General features: G+C 35.9%; 1 protein-coding gene across 7 annotated transcripts in view; it reads right to left on the reverse strand.

Moving 5' to 3' along the window:
• Positions 1 to 1,522: 1,522 nt before the first annotated feature.
• CYTIP (cytohesin 1 interacting protein) overlaps positions 1,523 to 17,687 on the reverse strand; it is a 69,584-nt gene continuing 53,419 nt past the window's right edge. For all 7 annotated transcript variants that reach the window (XM_082465160.1, XM_082465159.1, XM_082465162.1 and 4 more), the window contains 3 exons: positions 15,341 to 15,410; positions 7,267 to 7,333; positions 1,523 to 4,825 (listed from right to left, as the gene is read on the reverse strand). In XM_082465160.1, the coding sequence (XP_082321286.1) occupies positions 4,365 to 4,825; positions 7,267 to 7,333; positions 15,341 to 15,410 (598 nt within the window). In that variant the 3' untranslated portion in view covers positions 1,523 to 4,364. The remainder of the gene's footprint in view (positions 4,826 to 7,266; positions 7,334 to 15,340; positions 15,411 to 17,687) is intronic.

The raw sequence follows: 17,687 nt of genomic DNA on the forward strand, positions 1-17,687 counted from the left end.
TTGTCTTAGTGAACTAAATAGGACTTTCAGTACAGTGGTAAATAGAAGTGGTGAGAGGACATCCTTAGTTTGTAACTGATCTTAGAGAAAAGGCATCCAGTTTCTCACATTATGATATTAACTGTAGGTTTTTTGTAGATATTCTTTATCAAGTTGTGAGACTTATCCTTTATTCCTAAGATATACATTTTTTATATTCTTTCAAACTGTTTTATTTTCTCAAGTTCTAATAATTCTGCTATTTGTGGAATCACCTGACATTTGCTCATGGTTGATCATTTCCTTTTGTGCTTTGTAGTTTTGATTATGAAAGTTTTGTTTTGTTTTTCTGTGGAATTCGTGTCGTCTGCTCACAAAGATGCACCCACATAGAAGTGATAAAGTCCAGCATGTCAATCACTGAATTCACTTAAATACATTCAGATTCCCTGAGCAGAATTTGGAAGCAAGTAACTGGTTCACTCTTTAATATTCTTTTAAAATCTTCTATCATTTCATGCACTTGGGGGACAAAGTTGGGCGGTCAATAACAGACCTGGATACAGTTTCCTATTCAGCTTTTTGGCTAGTTATACAATCTTGGCCAGTTTCTTTAATTTCAAAGGTCGTTAATCTTAACATTTCTCTCTATAAAAATTAAAAATTGTGACATTCACAATTTCTTTTTGCTCAAAGAAGTTTAGAAAAGACTCAATATCTTAAGTTATCAATCTGTGAACTCCTTGAATAGTGTTGTGAATAGATTCTAAGGTAGCCCCTGATCCCCACCTCCTGATGTTCATGCCTTTGTGTAAGCCCTGCTTTGTGAGTGTGGGTGGTTCCTGTGAATTGTGTCTAACAAACAATATACCACAATTGATAGGATGTCACTCCTGTGATTATGTTCTATTATATGGCAAAGGTGCCGTGATGTCAGTCTGGTTACGTTGCATTATTTAGGTCTCTGTCTTGCTTGCAGTATCTCTTTCTCTCTGTTGCTGGGTTTTAATAAGCAAGTTGCAATGAAACCTATGGCCACAAGGAATGCTTCTGACAACAACCTGAGGGATTGTGGTAGGAAATCCTTCCCCAATAAAGCCTGCAGATGAGAACTCAGTCCTGGGTGATACCGTGATTGCTGCTTTGTGAGACACTGAGGAGACCCAGGTAAGCTTTGCCCATACTCCTGACCCACACTTTGAGATAATAAATATGTTTTAAGCCTCTATGTTTGCCGTAATTTGTCAAACAACAACAGAAAGCTAACACAAGTGCAAAGCTTCAATTAAGTAGGTAATGCCTCTTAAGAACCGCAAAGAGGTAGGTGTTAAGAGGTCACCCAGATTTTTTTTAATCTTCTTTTAAAACAACCATTTCATTTAAAGTAAGTAAGTAAAGGGAGAGAGAGAGAGAGCAGAAAGTTCTGACACTGAAGAATAGCATTCTTTATTTCAAAAAGGTGTCAAATTTTTATTTTATTGCCCATAGTTCTGTAAGGAAATGGATATAAAGCACCAATAATTTTGTGATCTGAAGGATAGTATAGTTGTTATGTATTATTTACTGTGCTTAGATTGTATACATCCATAAATATTTATACTTTATGATTAGTCACACAAACTGTGTCCAAGTTTGACTTTCAGTTCAAACTGGGATTTTTAATACTGTTTGTATCATGCAACTAAGATATAAAAGAATTGAAAAGTAGAAAGTAATAAATAAAAGTTCATTTAAAAAAATATGGTTCCAACCTGTTTGACATGATGGTGTTCCTTTTAGTCACATGACAGAGTAATTCCCAATAGGCTTGATTCAAATTTGGCTTATCAATCAATGCCATACTAGAAAAATGCATTTTCATAACAAATTATCAATTAATAAGTTCACCAACATTACATATTTGACAACTTTGGGGTTAAAAAAAACTCTTCATTTTTCTTTTCCCAGTAAATTACAGCAAAGTGAGTCACTGTGGTCATTATGCACCAGAAAATTAGAGAAATGAAATCTTCTAAAGCCCCACTGAGGTCAGATTCAGTCTTAAAAGCTGTGCTATGATAAATTTACCCACATTTCCACTAAACAAGAGTTTTCATACAACTTGTGAACACACAAAACATGACATACCCTTACTTCCTGTACTTTGGTTAAAAAGTGCTTAACTTTTTTTCCTGAACATGTCTAATTCTTGACTCTAATTCTGCTCATCACAGACTACAGCAAAACATGCTGTGTGTTTCTTCCCTGTACCAATTAGGGTTTGATGTTTACTGTAAGAAAGTATTACACTATATTTAACACTTAAAACCACAGAAAAGCAAATGACATATTGTCTGCTTTTCCAGATGAACTGTGGTAGTTCTTGAAACATTGTTCACATTGTAGAAGACTTTAAAGTCATCTTTCCTCAAATAAATGTGATATTTCTTTCCCCTTGACTTGGCGAAATAGGATTAACAGATAATGCTGCATTCATGTAAGCAGATCTTTAACATGATAATTCTAGCCTACGATGAGAAATAAGCAGTATCAATCAAATCACAATTGATTTGCAAGCCCTTGTTGAAAATAAATGTACTGCTAACCATGCAGTTATTAATGTGCTTATATCTGAAAACTTGCTTGTGGAAGCGAGAAGGAAGAGTCACCCTAAATATATGTTTGTTTTCCTATTTACCAAATAGGAATGTTTTTTTCCTATTTACAATATCCTTATTCATGCGATATCTACAATTGCGCATTTTAAATTTTCCTGGGATTGGGGCAGGAGGTAGTCCTGTGGTGATAACTACACAGAACCAGCAAAAGGGTAAGCAATATCTAGAGAGACTAAGCAGGTAAGCTAGAGCTGGGAAGAACTGGCTTCCAATATCAGCACTGCCACTGACCGTGGGAACTTCTCCCAATACCTGCTTCCTTATCTGTATGCCTAACATCTCTCTACAGGGTTATTTCCAGGATCACATGGAAAGCATCTATAACCTATTATGCATTCAGTAAATGATGGACAAGATTGTTATTGTTCCTGTGAAAGCTCTGCTTTTCACATGAATGATTCTCAAGCAGAGCCCACTGGATACTTCTGAATTCAGAGACTTAATAGGAAGCAGATCTCAATTAGAAATCTTTTTCTATTTTATTTTATTATTTATTTCTTACCCTACAAGCTTCCTTACCTTCACTTCTTTTTTTTTCTCTCAAAATGACTCACTCTTTATTCAGTTTATTTAAGTGTTTAAGTGTATCAGTTGTGCTCAAAGTCAACTATCTCACACACACACACACACACACACACACACACAAACACACAATTTAAAATCAGTAAGGACTATTTATTGCATTGTCCAGATTATCTACCCTAGAATATAGGTAATGAGCAGCTTTATCACCACAACAGAGAAATCATGGACTTTAATGGGTATTGAATAAAAATATGATTGAAAGGCTAGAAGTAATGTGATACTAACATAACTAATAGACAAAAGAGTGCTGAGGCAATAACTATTTGGAATATATAATATAAAGTGAGGAGTAATGTGGAAAAAAATCTATAGGAGGAAAATACTTTTCCTGACTAACTTTTCAAATTTTAGACATTTGTTCAAAAAAATCACAAGGCTGTAGGATCTTGAGAGTGCTAGACTTGTCATCAATGTTTAGGCAGAACAAAAGTTGAATTAGGTAAGAATGACATCCTCATCTATTTTGTTTAGGCTACCAATAAAAAAGGACTTATTATAGTCTTCCTTAGCACCCATCTTAGATAACATCTTTCCATAGATCTCATAAAGTTTAAACCCCCATATTAAGTCTTATACTTCCTGATTTATTGTCATTGTGGATGTAAAAAAGGGCTGATGATCATCTTTGTTTATAATCTTTCATAGATTTGAACAGAAACATTCAAAATTGCCTATTAATAAGCCCCCCCAAAGGCTACTGAGCTTAAGCAAATATAAAGTTTTGTAACCTACCAATTAACCTACAGAAGGTATTCCAAATAATTATATTCTGTCACTTTCTTATTCACACTTGACTCCAAAAAGTGCTCAACTTTTCACATGAATAATCTAGAAAATAAATTTTACTCTTGCCTTCACAGGCAGCATTAAAATGAGTAGGCACTTGTGTTAATTTGTTATATTTTCTAATCTATTACTTAATTTTCCTACTGCCTGCTTAGAACTTGAGTTGTTCTGGTTAAAAAAATGATTGAAGGAGCAAACATAATGATACAAAAATTTAAATAAAGTTCACTATTGCCATGAAATGGGATGTCAGTTTTGCAAGCCATCTTCACTTTCCCACTAAGCTGGGTGGAGTTGGTCTAAATGAATCTGAAGATATTTATGAAATAAGCTAATATGAAAGGACACTATAACCCATTAAAAGCGACTCTCTTCCTCTTCCACAGCGCGGTGAAGGCCAGGGATGAATTTTAAGAGCTGTTTCCGGACACTTCCCCTTCTGCTTTTCCTGGGCAGGGTCCCAAACATGCTTGAGAAGTTGCCTTCCCACAAGGGAGACATGGACCCACTACTAGCAGAACTAATGCTCTGGTTCCTCCTCGAAGAACACCTCTTCAGAAAATCATCCCCATCCTTGAGGACAAAACACTCATCATCTGTGCTTGTCTGCCGGCTGAAGGCTTCCCTGCTCGAGTCTTCAGACACACATGTCTGGTACCCATCCTCACTGTCTATCGTCATGGAACTCAGGCAGCTCTTACAGCTGCTCTCACTGGATAATCGACTCCGGTCCAGGAGAGCTGAACCAGGCAGCGGTCCAAACAAAGCTGATTCATCTATGTCCATATTTTCCAAACTTGGGCAGTTAGCTGCATCACCTAGAAAGCAGATAACAAAGCCTACTATGAAATGGATCTGAGCATCACTCCTTACAAGTAAATACACCAAATTTCTCTTTGAAGGGCACAAGAAAGAGTAAGGGTAAATAATACTTTTCACTAAACTTTCACTTGCATGAGTAAGTAACTGTTCATGAGACCATTCAATAAACCTTATAGTACGATTTTTCAAACTATCTGTTCATGAACTAGTTTCCAGGTAAAAGGGTTCCATGGTGACAAAAATGGTAATGCTAGATTAAGTAAATTGAAACAAGATTCTTCGTATGAGAACAGTTCAACTCATCTAACAGTATGCCAGTGTGACTTATGAATTTCCAAAAGAATCATTTCTTATATTGAAGTGACCATGCCACCTTTTATTAAAATTATCATAGAAATGGGCTCCGAAGAATATACTTGGGGAAATGCTTCTTATGGATTTTCTCTATTTTAGTTCCTCTGATTTTTAGTTACTATCTTTTTTTAATAATTGTAAAATTATTATAACATCACTTGAAGTGTATGGGAAACACAGTTATAAAACCTGCCCCTGTAGGCTGATTATTAGAGAATTCAAAGATGTTTAAAACAGAAAGGATATCTTCCAGCCTTGATATGCCCAGTTGATTCTTAGAAAATCCTTTAATACTTAAATGCTTTGAAATGGTAGTGCACCCAGAAAACATCCCTGTCCTAAAATAAGTAATAATTCATTTGAAGAAATTGAATGTTATCTGCTTAGCTGAATTTCTTCATCAACCTTTTATAACCTACATCTGGGCTCTCCAAACTCAAATTTTAATCTCACACCAACAGCCTGTTCATATCCCACTTGTTTCTGTACTATTTGAGTTGGTTAGCATGCTGTTAAAAGAAAGGAGATTATTTGTAATACTAGCATGAGAAAAACATCATTAGAAGATGACTTTGCTTCAGGAAAAGTAATAGAACATTACACACTCAGAAATTGTTTTATTTTGTGCTGATAATCTCTACTTCTGCTCTCCTTTGTCCTTGGTTGACACTATAAAAAGAGACTGTTTATTTTTCCATTTGATCTGCAAGGTTGAGTAGGGCCAGCCCTGTGGTGACTAGTTATAATGCTTTCCTTTTTGTTAACAAAACCTATTTTATTTCATCTCCCAACAAGTTGATGAATTTCTTTTGATTGGCGAGCAATTGGCTTGTAGAAACTCATGCCCTGGATATTTATTGTAGGTCTAGAAAAAGTAAGCTAAAGAACTCCTTCAATCTCTCAAAAAATATGTACAACAATGACCTATGAAAAGTCAAACTCCTTGATTCTGAACTAAGGATCGTGTCTATACAAGGCCACTTCCATAAAGCCATAGAACTGCCTACACTTACCAGACCAAACCCCATCTCCACTCCAGGATGCTCCAGAAGTAGAGGCAAAGATATTCTAAACACCCTCAAGTCTACAGAAATCCAGGAAGTGGCCAGAAATGTGTGCCTCTGTCTGGTTAGCAAACTTCAGACCCCCCAACAAAGCCTGCTATATGTTTTTAAGAGTATTAATTTAGAAACACAGAAAAGAGAAGTAACTCATACATGTTTCATTTTTTGAAAAAAACAGAACTTCGACACAAGCCTCTAAGCCATACATTAGTGCCTAATTAAGAATTAAATGTATCCTTCTTCTGTAAACAGATTATCACTTTTAACAAACAGATATTCTAAGGTTATAAATAGAGACGTTAGCTCTGTGTTATCTGAAGAAGATACAACCTATATTTCACACCCACACAGTTAGTGGTTTCAGTGAATTATTTGTATCTACAAGTTCATTCCTCAGGTTATACCAGTCACATGGCAAATGCCAAGTCAACAAATTTTAAACTCAACCCTTCTTTTCAGAATGTACACAACAGCAAGAGCCATGCATTTACTGTTATAATGATCCTTCATATTTCTGTTTTGGATTTGAGGGCCATGAAGAAGGATTTCTCTGCATTACTGTAACTTACACAATTTGAGCAAATAATAGGAGCTCCACCCAAGAAGCATGTTACCATTCCCAGCTTCAAGAGTTTCTGAGAACTACCCAGCCCCTGAACCGTAGATATTCTCAGGAACTTAATTCATCTGCTGAAGTAGTAGGAAAATCAGGCAATCATTCATATTACTCTTCTAAAATCCCCAGGTTCCTCTTGAGAGCGAGTGCACACATGCACGTGTGTCCATGTTTTCATGTGCATGTGTTATGTGCATGGAGGAGGGGGTGTGATGATGACTTACCCCTCCTCCAAATACAGTGGTCACTCCAAAAGCCATGCCAAAGAAACACAGACTACTATTCTCAATCCATGCTAGGCAATTTTTTTCTTGTAATGATGATAATCTTAAAACAATTTAGAGGCAGAAATACTGAAAGAATGAAATGTAAGTGTGGTTTCTGAACAGGAAATCACATTTACCATGAAGCAGGCGTTGTTCCTGTAACTGCAGAGATCTGAACTCCACCCATTTTCTCTTCAAGGTTTGCTGAGAAAGAAGAAGAAAAGTGCTAATTATTTGGAAACCCCAGTGAAGATAGCAATTTACTTCCAGGTGTTGAGATTTGTCATTAATTTTTTTTTCATTTCTTTCTATCACTAACAATCCCTCCCATTCATTTGAAAGATTCTTTTTCTGTATAAAAGCAGAATACAGGGAACACTAATTTCTCAAGAAATAATCTAGTATCACCAACAAGTTGAAACAATGATGTCATTTCAATAGAAATAACAGATAGTAGAAACAATGATATTTATATATTTTTTATTTAAAAATATTAGAGAAACAGATTGCTTAGGTTTGTGTCCATTTACTAGCTGTTTCGGCAAGCCTTTACACTCTAGGCTTCTTCCATCAGCAATATGAGAACACCAACAGAACCTAAACCTGGGAATTGTCATGAGGATTAAATGCATTAGTAAATGTAAAATGGTTGGAACAGTGGGTACAGCTTAGTAAATGTTCAAAAAATACCATGATCATTTTGAATGGATACAGAAGATGTGGTATATGTATACAACGAAATATTACTCAGCCATAAAAAAAGAATGAAATAATGTCATTTGCAGCAACATGGATGGACCTAGAGATTATCATACTAAGTGAAGTACGTCAGACAGGAAAGATAAATACCATATGATGTTACTTATATGTGGAATCTGAAAAATGATACAAATAAACTTATTTACAAAACAGAAACAGACTCACAGACATAGAAAACAAATTTATGGTTATCAAAGTGGGAACGGGAGGAGGGATAAATTATGAGTATGGGATTAAGAGATACACACCACTATACATAAAATAGTAAACAACAAGGATTTATTGTACAGCATAGGGAACTACATTCAGTGTCTTGTAATAACATGTAATGGAAAAAAATCTGAAAAAAATATATATGTATAACTGAATCACTTTGCTGTACACCTGAAACACAATATTGTAAATCAACTATACTTCAATTAAAAAAAAAATACCACCATCATTCTATAAGCCTGGGGCACTAAAATAGTCTTTTCTGCTGGATATCTACTTATTTTCTATACCCAAAAGGAGAAGCTGACTAGTTCTAAAAGGCTTCCTTGGAGGGCTAAACTTAGAACCCTGTAAGCGCCCTGACTTCTTAACTGCTTCCTTCCTTGGCTACCCCGCACATGAGAGCAGTGGCCCAGGGAAGGATGAAACGGCTGCTGTAATGGTCACGACTGCACGTGAGGCCTGGTCTAGCCCAAAGACTGGAATCAAAAGTCAATCAAGCAGAAAGCATCTGACAAGGCAAAAAGGCTCCTTCTCCCTCCCCCTCTTTGTTCTTTACTCCACCCCTTCCTTTGCCATTTCAGGTCCCCACAGCAAGTCCAGCAGGTAAGCACAGCTCAGATTTGCCTGGGGACACTTATCCTGAAGGACAGCCAGCCTAGTTGGAAACAAGTGGTCCTTTGTACAAATCAGTCTGGAAGGGGCAGATGAAGGCTAAAAAGGAAGAGGGGGAAAAAAAGCACATTTGGAACGGGAAGACTGAAGGAAAAGGAAATTTTACAAGAATGTCATTAAGTGTTTAAGGGGGAAAGTGGCTGGTTCCTCAGTTCAGGGATTGAACAATCACTGGGCAGGATTTTCCAAGCCTTGGTAAGAGTAACATTTAGCAGCAATCATTATGGTTGTCAATATAATATGCAATCAATGAGTCAAAGCCATAAAATACCTGGCTCAGTTAATTTCTTGTTCTTTCTGTACTATAATATAGTCTACCTGGCTATGAGACTGCTGGGCCACCTGAATTACAGCTCTTGTAAACCTGTGGTCACGTGAAGGTCAGAGTTAGGAAACCAGGAAGTACATAACTAGCAGGGATCTGGCATATATACCAAGCCCTTTTTTCTTTCTTAAAGAGGTTTATCTCTTGAAAGAGAATAGAGTCTAGTTGGGGAGCATAAGGATAGACTGATGCTCAAAACTAATTATAGGGAGAAGAGGAAGTTGTATTTCTGCACTTACTATGCAGAAATACGAAGTTAGAGCTTGCCAAACAGTTTCTGTGAAAGTCAAGGTTTTTAAATGTCAAATCTGTTGATTTGTCCCAGTCATCTAAGTATGTCGTCACTTAAACCAAGAAAACACCAATGCAAAGAGCAGATGTGTCAAAGTGACTAAGAGTTTTTAGTCTATATTGAAGCTTCCTTATTTTCCTCAGAGTCGGCCTATTATTAATATCACAGTAGTGTATTTGGACAAATCTAACCTCTCACTGTCAGAAGAAAATTAAAGTACATGTGACATTTAATCCTACTGGATCACGTCACCTCACTGTGCCTAGCTCAGTGCCTGGTACATAGCAGATGCTCAGTAAATATTGGCTAAACGAATAAATGAAAGGATGGCTTCCTGAAACAACACTCAGCTATCACAGACTGGATATTTTGGCTGAACATATCTTCAACGTTTTCATTCTACATGAGACATATAGCTAAACATTTCCATAGCACTTTACTACTTTTATAGTGCTTTCATGGATAATATGCTGTTTAATTTTTCTAACTGTCCTAAAAATTTCCAGATTAGAAAATAAAGGTTCAATGTAGCAAAATATTTCCCAAGGGCTACAAACCCAGTAAATATCAGAGCTGGATTAAAAAGTAGGTCCCTCAGCCCACTAGATGTGCTGTTTTCATGTTAAACATTTGAATCATAGGCCATGAGAAAGGGAATCCCTGAAAACACAGCTCAGAAGGCACCACTGTTTCTAAAGAAGAGGTTATGGCCCCACAAAGAGTCTTTGAGGGACACAATGCACACGTAGGATGCACAAACTAAATGTCACTGTGTAAAGGGGAAGCCAACCTGACTCTGGTTAATAGGTCAGACCCAGACATTTCTGGCTCAAGAGATGAGCTGGAAATCTCATAATTTCAAGATTAGAAAAGGAACAGAAATGAAAGAAAGTGAGCAGAAATGAACCCAAAAGTCTTCTGGACCTGGAGAAAAAGAAAGAGGTCACAAGGAAATTGGACCCTATGGCGATAGTTTAAATGCAATTATGTGAGGCAGAGACAAAGACAAGTTTCCTGCTTGAGAGAAGAACCTTGGCTGAAGCTCCACCATTGTGAAAAGGAGCCGAGCAAAGCTGTTGAGGGCGACTAAAGCTCATGGAGAGCATGTACCCAGAGAGGCAGGAGCACATAAATGTAGCCTCATGACCTGAACTGAGCAGCACACTGGCCCCCCAGGGAAGGCATCCAAGCTGCCAGACGTGGCTTTAGACCGGAAGCCTTGAAGTGCAGAGCACAGGCCACTGCCCAACTCTCACACTGAGTGGAAGGGAGAGGCCCAGGGAAATGGGCAATCCAGACTCTGGAGCTCCACAGAAGTTTAATGATAAGAAAGACAACAAAACTGATAATCAGTACATGGACTCTCTACAAACAAAATAAAAATAGAAAGGTGTTCAAAGACTTTAAAATAAGAATATTTACAGTCCTCTGAGAGAGAGATGTGATGTTCCTAAGAACAAGAAATTTGAAACAAAGGAAGAAAAGAAGAGATAGACACGAAAAAGAACATTTGAAAATAAAAAATTAACTTTTAAAACTCAAGAGAAAGAACACATTCTATACAGAACACAGACAACATTACTGAAGATATTACTAAGGAATTCAAAAATAACATAACAGTGAAAAGAATTGAAAAAAAGAATATAGATATAGTAGATGTATACACACATATATGTGTAACTCAATCACTTTGCTGTACACCTGAAATGAACACAATATTGTAAATCGACTATACTTCAATAAAAAATAACATAACAAAAAAAGATAAAGTGATACAAAATCTGAAGTGGTCAGGAAGCATGGAAAGTAAATCAAAAGACTCTGAAATATGTCTAACAGAAATTTCAGAAGATAATCCAGGGAATGATGAGGAAGGTGTATTCAAAAAAGTCAAGCTGATAATTATCCAAAACTGAAGAAAGTCATAAGTCTTTAGGCTGGAAGGACACTGCAAGTTCCAAGCAGTATAAATTTAGAAATGAATCCAGACCTAATCACATTGTGGTGAAACTGTAAATCAGGAAAGACAAAAGAACACCTTAAAAGCAACCAGCAAAAGATGAAAAATTGCCCCAAATTGAAATACTGGGTTTTGAAAAGGGCTTAAAAATGGGAAATCCTCTAGAGAGAATTACCAAGGGAAAAAAAAATAGAAAGAAGGCATAAAAAGTAGTACTAATGAAAATGGGGACACAAACACAGCTGTGATAGAAAAGAAAAAGATGAGAACAGAATGTTTATTATCAACTTCATGAAATAAATTTGAAAATTTTAAAACTTTATTAACAAAAACATCATTCAATAAAGCTGGCTCAAACAAACAAACACAAACAGAAAGCCTGAGCAGTCTTATAGCTAATAAAGAAACTGAAACAGAGTTTAGAAGTATTCACATCAAAAAGAAACACAAGCCCAGATGATTCAGATAGTGTTACAAGAATTCTACCAGAGGGCAAAAAGGGGAAGAGACTCCTCACCTCATGCTAAGAGTCCAGTAAATTTGATACCAAAACTAAAAAAGATAGTCTGAGAAAAGAAAATTACAGGCCATTCTACCTGTAAGATGAAGTTACCCTCAACAATGCTAAAGAAAATGTTATCAAATCAAATCTACAAGTATATAAAAAAGATGATAAATTATGACCAGGTTGGATTTATTATAGAAATGCAAGGGTGGTTTTACATTAGAAAACCTTTAAATGTTATTCACCAAACTGACAGATTTTTAAAAATAAATAAATGAGAAGACCACCTCAACACTTACAGAAAAAAAGTATTTGATACAATTTAATACACGAGCACTGTAAAAACTACCAGAAAACTTGGTGTAGAAGGGAGCCTCCTTATCCTGAAAAGTATAACCGTAGAGACAGGAAAGAATCAAGAGAATTCCCTTTAAGGTCAAAAGCAAAGCAAGGATGCCTACTATTTTAGTTTCTATCCATCATTGTATTATAGGCCTTAACCAGTGTAGCAAAATAAGAAAAAGAGCTAAATATCATTCTCAACAGATAGTTATTACCTTCATGAGAAACTCAAAATAATCTGTAATTTATTAGAAATTATATAGTTTAGCAGGGTGTTTGAATATAACAGCACAGAAAAATTGATTTCACACATCTACACATTAATCTCAATCAAAATATTATTTTTAATAAAGAAACTATAATAAGAACAAAAATCACTTTACAAAGGAAAAAATCTAATAAAAGCTGCATAGGATCTATCTGCATAAAATTATAGGAATTTATGGAAAGACAAAGAAAATAATTAAAAATTATTTACTGAGATAGTCTGTCAGTAAGAAAACTCAATACCATATGGATGTCAAGTCTCCTCAAATTGATCTATCTATATAAAACCGTATTATCTATCAGAACTCCAACATACATTCATAGAACTTAACAATCTGATTCTAAAATGTATACAGACAATCAAAGGGCCAAGAATAACCTGGAAAGCTTGCCCATTCAGACATCAATATGTATTACAAAGGTACAATAGCTGAGTTTGATATAAACAAATTGATCAATGGATCAGAATTGGAAACCTGTAAGATCCATTCGTATCTGGAACTAGCTTAAAAATAGAGGTTTTACTGCAGGTCCGTTGGGGAAAAAGAAGGACTGTATAAAATAAATGGTACTGGGAGAACTGAGTACTCAAATAGAAAAAAATAAAACAAAATTGGAATCCTATCTCATACTACATACAAAAATTAATTCTGAATGAATTAAAGACTTGGATATTAAAAAGCTTTAAAACTTTTAGAAGAAAATATAGAAAATGCAGAGTATCTTACAAAGGATAAACAATTAGGAGCTCCCTCATAAACAAAATATCAAAGGAACAATACATCCAAAGTGCTAAGGAGACAAAACACCAACTTAGAATAATTCAATTATCTATAAAACTCTATAGTAGCAGTGAAAGAGATATTTTTCAATAAAGACCCACCTACCCTCACTAAAAGGAGTATAATACTACAGCAAGAAGGAAAGTAAACCCGGAGGTAAAGAACAGAATACAAGAAACAAGGGCAAGGCCAACAGTTCACTGGTTGGTATACTTGTTTACCAGCTGTTAAGAAAAAAAAGCCAGTCTTTTTCATTTTAAAAATGGATAGAATTTTCTAAAGTAAGCAATAATAAGGAAGATGGAGCCTTAAATGGGCATTTAAACATGTTAAGGTCCTCATGACGTTCTGGGAGAGGATGGAGATGTTGAAAATTTTCTAGGTTAGAAAAAATAATAAAGTATGTATATTAAAAGTTCAAGAGAAAATGTTCAAAGAACAGAAAATGCTTAGAAGCATGCAAATATGTGTTGTGCAAGAGAGTTCTTTATTCCATGAAACATAAACCTATTTTTCACTTATGTTTTAAATAACATCACTAGTTTATATTCTACATTTCTTTCCTTTTTTTTTTTACAAAAGCCTGAAAAAGCCAGTTTTACTTTTCTGAAAATGATGTTCACTAAGACTCTCTCTCTTTTGCAGAAACAAATTAACTTTCGACAATTTAAAAAACTTAAATATAATATGAAGAACTATTTACTCCTTACAAAAATTTAATGATAAAATGTTAGAGGCACCCCTTTTAACATGAAGAATAAGACTCACTATTTACAACATCCTGAGGGTCCTGGCCAATATTGTAAGAGAAGAAAAAATAAACTAGTTGAATAATTGGGAGTAAAGGGGCAAAACTTTCATTATTTTCAGATGATATTATGTTTATATAAAAAAATCCAAGGGAATCTACAAACATATTACTAGAATAAAGGGAGTTCAGCAAGACTCCTGGATTTAAAACTTTACACAAAAATCAATAGCAATAAGCAGTTGAAAATGTAAAAGACCACATTTATTATAGCAAAAAAATTAGAAAGTATATAGGAATAAATATAATCAAAGATATATAAAAATGTATGAAGAAATTACAAAATATTTTTGAAGTACATAAAAGACCTGAATGGAAAGAGAGAGCCTGTGTTTGAAGTAAGGAAAGCGAAAACCATAAAAACGTCGATTGATATCATTTATTCTATAAATACAATTCAATTACTATCACAGTCTAAAGAGGATTTTTTTCCAATGAATTTTATAAATTGATTCAAAAGATCACAGGGGTAAGCAAAATGACAAGAATATAAAACCAATGTTGACAAAGAAGAAAACAGGTCTTGTTGATGAATTAAATGTGGTGGAAGGGAGGAATAAAAGATAAAGTAGGAATATACTAACTCTACCCTCTTGAGCTCAATAACTGAGCGCATCCTGAGATGCACATGAGCGAGGGCCTAGACTTCATGGTCTGCCAGAACCTCACCAGTCTAGGAAACAGAGATTTTTAAGACCCTCAAATAGTCTAGAGAATTTTCACGGAACATCCTGCACTGTACACTATCTCCTGTAAACTTTAATTTCCTCTTCAAAGTTGACAGTGTATTTGCCAGTGAAAGTAGATTCAAGGACAGCCACAGGAGTAGAGGGAGGTGATTTTTGTAGTAAGAACGAGGCAAATCGAAAGGACGCAGAGGAGGACAACAGAAAAACAAAAATCCCAGGCCCTCCTGCACACATATATAGCACTTGGGAAAATGACAAAAAGACAGCTTCTACTTCTTTGTTTTTTTCCAAGCAAAATGTAAATTGAAAGAGATCACAGGTGCATTAATGAAAAGTTCTTCAGGTGATGTGCCTTCCTGTTGCCTTTCTGAGCCTCATAGACATGCAGAAGGAGGAAGGAAAAAAGTGATTTGCCCTGGTTTGTGGAATTTAATATTCCTGCAAAGGTAATTGTATGGCTCTTGATAATTCAGCAGTTTAGTCTCATCACGACATTTCATCTTCAAGGGCTATCTCAATTCTTCAAATAGATCTTTATTCTACCACTCACATTCAAGGATGAAAAATGTGTCTCACTGTATTAAATTAAATTACCTTTAAAACTTGCAGCTTTGCCTCAAGCTCTGTTCTTTTGAGAATCATTGTTCCATTAAGAGTCTCTATCCTGTTTTAAGAAAAAAAGGAGGGGGAGGGGAATAGCATGAGTGATTCTTTCAAACAAGTACCATCCTTATGGAGTACTACACTTTGAGCACAGACTATCCTTAAAAAGCAACGTAAATGTTACCATTCTCACGGCACTTCAAGTATCTGGATGTAAGCCAAACCTTCTGACAACATTCAAAGAAAGAATATGGAAAATAAATACTCTCTTTGAGAGGGTGACTGAAAGAAAAGACTCTGGTTTATTTGTAAACTGTAGCTCATTTTATAGAAGCCCCTATATGGCAATGACGGTTGTTCTCTGCTAGAACCTATTCTTGTGTGGTCTGGGTGAATCACCTCCTTCATTTGGTGAAAATTTATTGGGCATCTACTATGTACCAGACTCTAGACATTGTGCTAAAAGTGAGGGATACAGCAATGAAAACAGGCACTACGGACTTTCAAACAATGGAATCAAGAAGCTATTTGTTGAAACAAGGGAAAATCCTTTCTTCCCTAAGATTCTAGGAAATTTTACCTCTGTAAATTGCCTTAATTTTGGAACTAGAACAAATAGCATCAGAACTACTATGAGATAATAACTTTCATATGACTCTCTCATCTCAAAACCTTTTAAGTGTACAAACTTTAATCTGAGAATTATCCATCTAATGGTGTTCTTTCTCCCTATACCAAATGTCCTTATAAAAATAAAAAGACTTGCTCTATCCTGAGTGATTTGATTTGATTTGTGGGCTCAAGTTAGATGCCATCAATCTGCATAAGATAAATATGATATGTGAGTTATACAACTAAGCATTTTAAAAATATTGGTTCAAATTCATTCTGATAAATAAGCTGTAACTCTATAAAGATGCAAGAAAATTTTCAAGGCATGGTAAAATAATAGTATTAAATGCAGAGACCAGTTTCCCTCTATTTCCAACAGCATTATACCCAAGATAATGAGATGATAGCAAGAGAACACGTTGTCTGCTTTCTCATTAGCGGGTCTTGACTCTGGGCGATAGTGACAATCCCTATGAATCTATCTGGCACTTTAATGTTGACCTGACCTGCCCAAGCAATAGATGACTGTGGGCAGAACTGCAGCCATAGATTGGCCGCTCTCTTCAGTATCTGTACAAACAGTCTCTCATTTTCCTTATCTCTGGATTTCCGATTGTCTCCACCCAATACTCTTTAATTATCCACCTGAGGTCTGCCCACTTTACCCATCTGGAATATAGGTGTCTGTTTCTAATCACCAGCATATTCTCCTGGACTTGGTATGATTCCTACCTTATAGACTCAAGTTTCTCTGGAGCTCAAGTGGCCCCATCCTTTACCCTGAACTCATAGGCTCCATAGAGTTGGACTCAGTCCTCTACCGCCACCAGTCATCTTTCAAAACTACTCTCACACAAACCCCCAAAAAACATCCTTTGAAGTTTTAGACTAGAATCACTAAACAGTGTCCAGCAGATTTTTTATTGGCAGCTTACGAGGAGCAGCTGTGGTGTAGCTGGAGAACAGAGCCTGGCATCCAGAGCAGATGGTCAAATCCCAGCCCTGGCACTTACTAGATGGTTGGTCTTAACTAAACCTCATTTCAGCCTGAGTCACTTCGTTTATAAATAGGAATATAACTAACTTCTGTGAAGAATAAATGAGATGATCAGAATAAATTCTAAAACTATTAAGCCTGGCTGGCGAGGCCCATACTCTGCTCCCTGGAGAACTCTCTGTCTTCATTTCTTACTATTCCCTTCCTAATTCACCAACCACCAATTACACTGGCTTCCTCTCTATCCCTTGAATATGCCAAGCCCACTTTGAGAACTCAGAGACTTCTCCCTTTACTTGAAATGTTCTCACCAGTTCATCTAACCATCCCTTCTCTTCATTTTGCTCTCAGCTCAAAGCTCACCTTCTCAGAAAGGACCACTTTAAACACTTAAGCTAAAATAGCAGCCCTCTCACTCAGTGTTCTATCCCATTTCTTGTTTTACTTTCTTTATAGCACTTATCAATAACTGAAATATCAAAATTACTTATTTTGGCAGGCTCTTCTTACCTATCTCCTTCCACAATAAAGCCATAGAAGAGCCTTTGTCTCTCCTGAGCCTATCACAGAGCTGGAAACATAGTATTTGCTCAGTAAATATCGTTTTAGTGAATGTGTGAATCCCATCTTTTAACTAATTACTAAGGTCTTATTAGGTACTAAGGGTGGAAATGTCAGTTGAATCTCTAACTGGGGAAACAAATGTCCCATTAGTAAGTTGGGAATAGT

The sequence above is a fragment of the Balaenoptera physalus genome (genome assembly GCF_965194825.1).
Source record: "Balaenoptera physalus genome assembly, chromosome: 6".
NCBI lineage: Eukaryota > Metazoa > Chordata > Mammalia > Artiodactyla > Balaenopteridae > Balaenoptera > Balaenoptera physalus.